The sequence below is a fragment of the Saccostrea echinata genome, unplaced genomic scaffold (genome assembly GCF_033153115.1).
Source record: "Saccostrea echinata isolate AGI-Se365-2 ecotype Australia unplaced genomic scaffold, CSIRO_AGI_Sech_v1 ptg000072l, whole genome shotgun sequence".
NCBI classification, from domain to species: domain Eukaryota; kingdom Metazoa; phylum Mollusca; class Bivalvia; order Ostreida; family Ostreidae; genus Saccostrea; species Saccostrea echinata.
Genome location: NW_026889821.1, coordinates 2687389 through 2698431, shown reverse-complemented (window position 1 = coordinate 2698431; position 11043 = coordinate 2687389). Strand labels below are relative to the sequence as shown.

The 11043-nt window shown below is 31.7% G+C and overlaps 1 protein-coding gene across 1 annotated transcript; it reads left to right on the top strand.

Moving 5' to 3' along the window:
- The first annotated feature begins 2793 nt into the window (after window positions 1-2793).
- Window positions 2794-9297, top strand: LOC133176200 (1-acyl-sn-glycerol-3-phosphate acyltransferase delta-like). The gene is made up of 8 exons (XM_061311360.1): window positions 2794-2966; window positions 3310-3479; window positions 4305-4472; window positions 5026-5179; window positions 5533-5632; window positions 5877-5952; window positions 6380-6578; window positions 7860-9297. The coding sequence occupies exons 1-8, from the start codon at window positions 2798-2800 to the stop codon at window positions 8003-8005; spliced, it is 1182 nt and encodes a 393-aa protein (XP_061167344.1). The 5' UTR covers window positions 2794-2797; the 3' UTR covers window positions 8006-9297.
- Window positions 9298-11043: the final 1746 nt, after the last annotated feature.

Here is an 11043-nt window from a genome sequence, read left to right as displayed (position 1 = left end):
ACAGTTGTCGTAAAGCGGAAGAAGAATTTTAAATGAGGATTTTTTTAAAACCCTAAAATTTGAAAACAAGTGATATTTTTTTTATCAATTCTAATTATAATGATAATTTGAAGATAGGACTATATTAATTTGTTTATTTACTCTTTACGACAACCAAAAGTAAATAAGCCAATATCCAAAGTCCAAAAATGAAAAATCACTGCCATTTGCCAAACTAGGTAAATTTAGTAAACGTTTGTGTTTGTAGACTGTTTTGGGGGAAATTTGATATTGTGCAAGCTTTATAGATTCATAAAAATGCGAATGAATAACTTCAGTTTGCATCTATACATCTACAATGTAACTTGATTACGGAGTTCAAGTTGATCGTGTGTGTTGTACCTTAGATACGGGCGTTTGTAGCAGCTTTGGTGTTTACAAAAGGTTTATGAACATTTCCTATTGAATGGAGGCTATTAGGCTATATAAAGTTATTTTTAGATTTTCTTTTTGCTGCTCCTTTCAAATAGTTAGAATAATCAGGTCCGGCACATAGCTCGTGATTTAGCTATAGGCTATAGCTTGATTTAGCTATTTCATCACACTTTTCAAGCTACATAACATAGTCAAAACATTGTGTGGGACCAGATAATCTAACTTTGTCCAAGGAAAAACCATCACGACAGCTAACTGGTCCAGCACCAGGGGCGTAGCTAGAACTTTAATGAAGTATAGGCATAAATTACCCTGTGTGCGGCGGGTCCAGGGCAGTGACCTGGTAGGGGGTTCAGGGGGGCGAAGCCCCCCACCCCCTCCGACGGAAAATAGATTTCACGATTTTGAGACCCCTGGGTGAACAATTCTGGGCATTTAAGATACAATATTCTGGATCTCTTTAAAATGAAATGTCATATTAAGTAGAAAAGATTAAAAAAAAAGTGCAGTCCAATTTTTTTAGCACAAATCTTTAGTTATGAGAGTTTTCATATTTTTTCAGCATAATCAAATTAAGAACATGAAGAAGAAAGTTATTTAAATTGTATTCAAAATTAAATATATAATGAACGAATATATTTTTTTTATATAAAAAAAAACAAAACAAAAAAAAAACTAGTCTACCCACAAAAAAGTGGTAAATTGGGGTAGACAATCACAAAAAGGTTAATTGCTGTTAATCCAAATTAATTACTTATTAATTAGAATGACACTAACCACACATACACATAACACATCTTGTTACCGTCAAGGGAGTTTTATATCTATATCTAATTACTTACATGTAGAAATTTTAAAGACATTTTGTAATGAGTCCTATAGTGAAACAGCCGGTTAACTATTGCAGGTTATTATTATACTTTGCACAGATCGGTGGTTATTTATACATTAATGATCTTTCTATCAATGGCGAAAATGATATTTAGTTATTGATTTTCTTTCTTTTTTACAGTTTTGTTTCTATAATTTTTCTCTGAAAAATTAAGTGTAGGCACGTGCCTTAAGTGCCTAATGGCAGCTACGCCACTGAGCACAATCTCTTGGTTTAGCTATATGACTTGAAATAGCTATCCATATAGTTTTATTAACAGGGGTTGAAATATACGGTAGCCTGATGCCCGGGGCTTGTCATTTTAAGACTCGGGCTAGCTAATTTAAATGTAATGATAGTCTGTTGGACTAGCAGAATGGAAAAAAATTCTCGTCAGTTTACTTCTGCTTTTCTATGCAGACTGATTTCTTTTGAATGTACATTGTAGTTTAATTTGTTTCTGTTGATCACCACAGCATTTGAAACTTTAACTTGTTAATATGTTTTCGTTTTGCATAAAAAATTGTTGGGCTAGTTAGTTTGAGGTTTGGGCTAGTAATTTTTTATTACTGATCAGCTAGAAGCTCCTGGGCTAGTGGGTTTTCCAAGAGAATTTCAACCCCTGATTAATCTATTCATTGACAAAATTAGTGGGTTTTCCAAGAGAATTTCAATCCCGATTAAGCTATTCAAATTAGCTTGATAAAGCTATTTATATATCCAGTTTTTCACAAAAATGTTTTTTGTAAGAAATGGACAAAAAGTCGCAAGTATATGACTATTCATATATGTTATATGGGCTATCAAAATAAAAGCTACCCAAATCAAAGATAGTTCTAACATTGCAGATTTTGAATACTTTTAATCAAAAGATGAATTTCCATTGTTTGAGTAATTGTACACTACCTTGTATGTGGTGAGGACTGGATAAGTATTTCTTTGTGCTGAATCTTTACCAATCATCTTGTTGACCATAACTGACCTCCTTTATAATTTTATTCAAGGAGTAATTGTATGATCACAAATCTAAGAATATTGAGAGCACTATCTGTACATTCAACTTTGTAGATCTATCTAGGACTATTGTGTCTACTATGATTTTGAACACTGCATGGTTAAATAATTTATCCTCAAAGGATTAGAAGGTTACCTGCATAGAGTTGCTATAATGTGTCACACAGTCAAAAAAAAAAAAAAAAGAAAAAAAAACTTGGTGTTTTTGGTAAATTGAAAATAAGTAAAACTTAAAGCCATGTGAGTGCAGAAAAACATACTACAGATATTTGGTTAAAGCTTAAAATAGATGCTTTAATAGTTTGCTTTGTTGCTTTCAATAATTATGTCTTGTCCAGAATTTTTCAGGCATGATGAAATATTTCACCAATTAATATTAGTTGAAAACTGCAAACTAAGTGATGTAATTTTTGTCATGTCGCAGTTTTCAGCTGTGAAAATTGGTCAGTATTAGGGAAGAATATCAAATCCATGAAATTCCTTTTTACAGGCTGAATCATGGGGAACTGGAAGAGTTGGCCTATCTGGTTCCTGCTGTTTGCCTACATATTCTTTGTCAGCACACTTATCCTGAACTTTATCCAGCTTCTGACTCTTGTGATATGGCCATTTGACAAAACCCTCTTCAGAAAAATCAATTACTATTTAGCATATGCTTCATGGTGTCGTAAGTACATAAATATTTACATTGAAAGGAAGATGAAATGAAACAATCAGAGAAAATACTTTTGAATCAGAATATTTTTAAGGTTCAGTTTTCATGAATTTTGTGGGTAATCCTCACCCACAAATTTGTAATTTCTGCCAATATTTAAATGTTTAAACTCACTCACCAAACACTCACTGTTTGCTCACCTTGCAAGTAGGAAAGTAGAGCATTTCAGGTACTGTAACTAGACCTTTGTTCATGAAATTGCATCCCCTTAAACTGAAAAAAATTTAAGGTAGTACCGGTACTCCTCATTTATACAGAACCAAAATTTATAGAGTTTTTTGTTCTTTTTGATCAGAGTTTACAAGTGTTGGCCAGTGGTGGGCTGGTTGTGAATGTGTGTTACACATGGACCCAGAGGAAAGAAAACATCTTGGTCGTGAACACATCATGGTCATCATGAACCACAAATATGAGATAGACTGGTTGATGGCATGGATATTATCAGAAAGATTGAGAATGCTCGGGGTAAGGCTTAAGGTTCATTGAGCCTTTGAAAAGAGAGATAACTCTCTTTGGTATTACTTCATTTACTTGGTATTATGTAGCTTATTTTAGATAATTATCAAGTTAAGAGGTAATTTATTTCAGATAATTATCAAGTTAAGAGGTAATTTATTTCAGATAATTATCAAATTAAGAGGTAATTTATTTCAGATAATTATCAAGTTTAAAGGTAATTTCTATCCAATTTTGCATTTCAGTTATCAATTTAAAACTTCTTTTTGAATGTTAATATCATAAAAAAAATTATATGAGTGAATAGAAGGATGATGACCAAGCACAAATCTCCTTAATGGAAAATGATACAAAAAAAATGGCTGCAGTCCATGTGTAAAAAATCATTTTTATTTAAAAGTTTATGTTATAACAACAGTATAACTCAGGGCATTTTCTGGTTGGCTCTTTATTACAAGCTCTAAAAATGGGTCAGGAGTAAAACTAATCAGAAACACTTAGCTAGCAATGTTGAACACATGTGATTATTAAGGACTTTATCTTCTTTTTTGCTATCTATAGTACATGTAATATAGAAAATGCATTAGGCCCTGGAATAAGAAAACAAGCTAACAATGTACTGTTGAACTTCAGTATCTTGAACACTGATATCTCGATTACCATGCCATTGGATATGTCAAAGTGATTTGGAGGCCCCAACCACTTATTCTTTGAGTATTTTATCTCGAATCTACAGATATCTTGAAGTTTTTTCTCAGTCCCATCAAGTTTGAGATAATGAGATTTGAATGTAGTATCCATTTTCAGCAAAATTAAGACATTTTTTTGTTTCAGGCGACAAAGATCTATGGAAAGAAAGTCCTACAGTTCATTCCTCTGATTGGGTGGGCGTGGTGGTTCACAGAGTCACTGTTCCTGAAGAGAGACTGGACTAAGGATAAACAGATAATCCAGGAGGGAGTCCGGACAGCCATGGAATATCCGGACAACTACTGGGTCACGGTAAGAGTTTCTCTCTGTTTAACCTGTCACGAAAATAATTATATACTCAATAATACACTTATGAATTAGATTGCATTCATAATGAATTCTGTAGATCACCAAATATTGGTGACACCTTATTTCCATGAGATGGGTATTTAGCAATTATAAGAGAGACAAAATTTTCATGAAATATGACTATTGTCCTATATCTTTACTAATAAAAATATATGTGAGAAGGAAATTTTTGCGAGGAGACAGCCTTGTGTAATTACGCAAAAATAAAGTTCTTGCAAATAAAAAGTTATTAACAGTATATACATGTAGTTTCTGGTTCTCATACATTAGTGTATCTGTTGTTATTTGAACAAAATATTAACTAGTACAATTTGAGTTTATTGAACTGTGGGTTTTTTTATTTGTTAATTCAAATAATTTGAAGAAAAAAAAACTTTTCAAACAATATGCTGTCTTGAAAACATATACAATTGTATGTTATCATTTAAAGTCTTAAGAGATTTATAGTTCTAAGAGACATTTTATTTGTTTTTGTTTTGTTTGCTTTCATGATCAGCTGCTCCTCTTCCCAGAGGGAACAAGGTTAACACCCCAGAAACTAGAAAACAGTCAAATTGTTGCCAAGGAAAAGGGATACCCAATAATGAAACACCATCTTCTGCCAAGACCCAAGGGTTTTGCTTACTCTATACAGGAACTTAAAGGAAAATGTATGTACCTAGTAAGTTAAATCAAGGATACAACCTAAAGAAATTAATGAAATAGAGAAAATATCAAGCAAATTATATAAGGGAATTATCAGGAGTTATTGCCTCTTGCTCTGTCCATGTACTTATAACTTAATATCATTAATTTAAAATAAATACCTTAATATCATGTGACCTTATATTATTAACTTCTTATGACTGACTTGTCATCATTTTTTTTTTTATTATGACAATAACCACATGTATATATTACTAATGTTTGAAATTGAGGTATTAAATACATGCAGTATGATTTCTTTACCAATTGACAAGTATTAAGGAATACATGTCTGTTGTTTATTCTGATTGTTTTGCAGTGAATGCAGTGTATGATGCTACAGTGGTGTTTGATGAAGGTTACCCCTCTCTAATGGATGTTTTAGAAGGGAAGAAAATTATGAGCAGAATACGAGCCAGGTATACAACCTAGATCTAGAAATATTTTTTTTAATCACTACACTTACAGAACATTTTTCTATCTTAAAAATTCTTGAATCAAATGTGAAAACGACCTTTTCCATCCAATTTTTTCTATTGTTAAAGTACATTATGTATGAAGCAAGTTATTTGAAGGAGTTAAAATGTATGTTAGAGTTAATGTGATGACCAAAAATAGTATGATGTTATTGCTTTAATTACACAATGTATATTTTTGTTAAAGGCGACATGAGGTAAAAGACCTACCAGACTCAGAGGAAGAACTCTCTGATTGGCTGAGAAATCTATTTAAAGAAAAGGTATTTTAAAAAATCCTGTATTTGCAAGAAATATTTTTGAATCATTTCAAAGTCATTAGTGCATTAGACAAAGAAATCTCTATCAAAAATTGTCATTAATCTCAAACACAGAGACTGTCAATTGGAGTAGCACTATATAATTTTGTATAAACTTTTATCAATTAGATTTGTTCAATAATCTCTCTCCAACATATTATCAAGAATTTCTTAATTTTCCATGTGCATATTTCCATGAACTGTCAAGTATGAATTGCTTTGTGATGAAAATTTTGATGTATGAAAAGTTTTAAATCCAAATTTGGTATAAAAGTAGAGGCAAAAAAAGTAAGTACCAGGTAATAGTTTATTTATATGTATATTAAGCAGTTGTGCTGAAAAGTAATTTTAGCTTCTACTAGTGCACAAAAAGGTCTTGATCTTTTTGCAGGATGATGTTGTAGAAGAGTTTTATACAACCAAACAGTTGGATCGACCAGGATTCTTAATACCAAAACGTTATAATGACCTAGTTGTTCATATATTTTGGATCATTGTGACACTTGTGCCATTATTCTTTTACCTAGTCAATGTACTCTTGTATGGAAGTCTTCTTCATAAAGTTACTGTAGTCTTGGTATTTGTTTCAGGTGAGTTGACTTCATACAGTAATATTTACATTTCCAATGTCTTTGTCCGAGATAAAATTACAAATTGTAAAAATACTTTATTTCTACATAAATCTACTGGTTCATCGATAGGCGCGGTTTAAAAAAATTATGTGCGGGGCGGGACAAATAGAGACAGAAGCGGGGCTATTAGCACGGGAATTTGCAGAATCAGGAGCATGTAAATATAAGGAATACTGTCAGATTTTTTGAATTCATGACGATGATCAATTGATTGGCTTGCGTGATAATTTCGGCGTTTATGCAAATTATCATGCAAGCCACTCGATTGATCATATCATGAATCCAAAAAATTAGACAGTTATTCCTTAATAACTAATTTGTACAGTGTAGTTAATTATACATGTATTTTTCTGGAGTTATGTTACTGTAAAGATTTTTATGCCCCTGGATCGAAAGATTCTGGGGGTATATTGTTTTTGTCCTGTCTGTCTATTTGTCTGTCTGTTTGTCTGTTGTCAACTTTAACTTAGCCCATAACTATTGCGCTGTCAAAGGTAAGGCTATAATATTTGACATGAATGTTCATTATGACAAGACCTTTCCATTGGTACAGAAATTTTTGATCATGTGACCTCAACTGTGACCTTTGACCTACATTTGAAAAACTTAAACATTGGCCATAACTATTGCACTGTAGTCTACATCCCACTCCAGAATTGTGTTACCATCGGGAGCATAGTGTTTCACAAACACATCTTGTTTTATTTGTGAATATGCCAACTTAAACAAGACTGTCAGAAATTTCATTCTTGCATTTATTTTATTCTTAAAGATTAATACATACAATAATAATTAAAATTCATTAAAATTAATTACTATTAATAGAGAACAAAGTGTAGCAAAACTTAATTTTTATGTGTTTTTCAATTCATATGAAACATGTTGAATGACAATGTTTATTACATTACCAGATCAGAGTCATAGAATGCTGCACAATTTCCTCTACTTACACATTAAATTAATGAGCTTGTTATGCCAAGAACTTTTAATTTGACTTTTCTAACATAAAATGGGAACTGCCACTTACTGAAAAAAAAATAGAAGTGTTTTATATTGATGTAATTTATACCTGTAATCTCAAAGGGTCCCATTTCATTAATGCTAAGAAATCATGTCCTACAGTCATATGTAATTTTGTGAATTCCCAAATACTTGTGCATTAGCTAGTCACATGCAATACTATGTATAATGCCAAAGATGGCATATTATGATATTAAATCAATGGAATTTTTTTTCCAGTAAATTTACTCGCTAAATTCATGATTGGATTTACTCAGCTGGAGAAGGGGTCGTCTTACGGAAAACAGATAACCAAACGGAATAAAGATTCAGAGAAAGAAACGTCATATAATAAAGACATTGCCAAAGAGAAAAAAGCATCTTAATATTCACTCATATACTATTACAAATATTAATTTTTAAATATTCAAGCTTTTTATGTCACTTTATTTATTAGGTGAAATAACAAGTATTTATTGCATTGTTCCTCTTCATTGTGACCACTTTTTTATTTTTTACCAAATATATGTTTCTAAATGCTATCAACATTGATGTCATGGCTAAGTAGGATGTTTCCTTACAAAATGTCAGTGTATTTCATTGTGTGTCAGTGTTTTTGTTTTCCCTCATCATGTGTGTCAGTGTCTTTCCCCTTATCACCTTGATTAATCAAAAGTGGTGTTTTAGATTGTTTACAAGGTTTTATCATTCAAATTTATAATCTAATTGATAATCTATGATGATTTATTTTCTATTCCATCATTAAATTCTAGGTGCAATTATACAGACCAAATTATATTTTAGCTTCATTTTAGGGTAGTTTTTGTACTTAAATTTTTCTATTTGATTTTTGAGAGTGTACCCATCAGAACTTTGAACAAAAACTATTTTGTGAGTCAGAACCTGACTAAATATAATCAAAGTCTTTGTATTTTCAAGCCATTTTCAGCTAATACAGTACTTATTACCAATAATTCACCACAAAATCAAAGAACAATATTTTTTTTTATTTAGATCCAACATAAATAAGGAATTTTACATGAAATGAAGAGAAACAAGATATACGCCAACTTTGTGAAATAGATGTATGTGTATTAGGTCAGATGACATGTTTCTTAATAATGTATAGTTTCTCAAGTTTTTGTCATTGAAGTATTTCTACTATTAGTATAACAAGTTTCCTTCCAAAAAAGTTAAAGTTCCTTTCCAGGTATTTGTGGAAGGTATCGGAGGATGGAGTTTCCTAATATATAATTTTTTTGGAAATTATTTTCTGATATCACAATTTTTTAGTCTTTTTAAAAAAAAAGATACTTTAAAAACAGTTAAGAAATGGCAAGATTACAATCATGATTATAAATATTTTTGTTAAATAACGAAGAGGCACAAAAGCAGATAATTGAGGAACATGTTGTCTGACCTTTAATTTATCAGCATTTAATTAAAATATAAGATATGAATTACCAAGCTTAATAGGTACTTTTCTTTTGAAATAGTTTTAATTTTAATATCTTGTACAATTCTGTTTTCATGCATATAGAAACATCACGATATTATTTTGTGTCCCATTGTAATCAAATTACTAGACATTTTTTTGTCAGAAATTTATATAATTTCCTGTATGTAAAATTTTAAAAATGGTTTATGATCAAAACAACACAAAAATAAAACTAGCTGCTGTCAAAAGACAGTCATACCTGCACATACATGTTTGCTTCTAAATGTATATTACTATATAAATTTACATAAAATATATATACATGTATAAAATTGAGAAAAAATATGCACAGGTGAACATACATGTATGACCATGAGTCTGTTATGTTAGTATAATTTCAATTCATTACCAGTCATAATATAAAAATTGTAAAGATAATTCTGATTTTAAAAGAGGGAGTTTCAGAAAAAAATGTTTTTCTGTAAAGAAGGAAAAAAAAGGCCCAAATTGGAAGTTGAAAACATTATTTTTGACCCCCATTTGACCAAACGGTGAAATTGAAAATTCAAAAACCTTATTACATATCTGCTGGACACCTTCCATCAAGTGGTTACTTTGTAAATGCTTGAAGAGTTTTGTAATCGTTTTACCACCCCCATTTACCCAGTGGGTTACATGTAAAAAGAATTCACCGACACCTTATTGCAAAAAGATTTTGCTACCGAGTAAACTAAAGGCGCAGAGACCACTGAGGTCACAAAATGACACTCCTCCTTTCCCCTATGAGTATAATGCTACCAAATGTTCTGCTATATAAAAACCCAAATGACTGTCCAATCGAGATGGGAAATAGGAGGTGCAGAATGGCATTATGTAATGAAGATTCTTTAAATTTTATTAAATGAAGGGGGAGTTGATGATAACAGATATTAAGTATCCCAAGAAAAAATGGCAGAGTCCAGGTTTTGCTTATGGGAAAGCCCAGCTATCTGCCTGATCGAAACGAATAGGAGATGCACAATGAAACTATGTAATAAAGAATCTGTGAAAGACTCATTAAATTTTATTCAGTGGTGTTGAAGGAGTTGTGCATAAGAGGTGGATACCTTCAATATTATAGAAAGATTAAGAGTGCCCATGTTCATGATGATATGCTATGGGAAACCCAATTGACGCTTAAAAGAGGAGGTGCACAATGACACTATGTATTAATAAAGATTCTGTGAATGTCTCATTAAATTTTATTCAGTGGTATTGGAGAAGTTGCTGTTAAGAGATGGGTTTCTCCAATATTATAGAAAGAATGTATATTATAGAAAGAATACTTCGGTAAAGGAAACTCCAAACATGTGTCAGATTGAAACATAAAATAGAAGGTACACAATGGCACTTTGAAATAACGAGTGAAATTCACATTAAAATTTTGTTTGGTGGTATCTAGAGTTGCAGATAAGGGATGGGTATCCCAAAGAATTACGGACCTACGGAAGAACGTTAACAGACACCCCATCACTATATCCCCTCACACAAATCAAGCAGGGGATATAAGAGGAATTTTGGGAACCAGGTTTTTGTAAGTCGTTTTTCGTCCACTATTTGTTTCCCAGGTGAAAAAAAAAATCCGAAACATTATCGCACTTCTACTGGACACCACCAATCATCTTGCAAAGAAGAAACGGCTACTGACTAAAATGTAAGAGAAGTTCTGGGAACCAGGTTTTTTTTTTTTTAAAAAAAGTAGAGTTATTTTTCGACCCCATTTGGCCCTTGGGGTGCATGAAGATAAAAATGCCAACACTTTATTGCAAATCTACAAGACTCCGTCAATTACCTTCAAAAGATATGATCTGGCTACTGGGTAATATGTTTGAGTTCTTGGAAGCAGGATTCTGTGTAAAATTATACGTGGTTTTTCATCCCCCATTTGGTTCCTAGCAGCCTAGGGTGAAAAGAAAAATTCCGAAACCTTATTGCACATCAACAGAC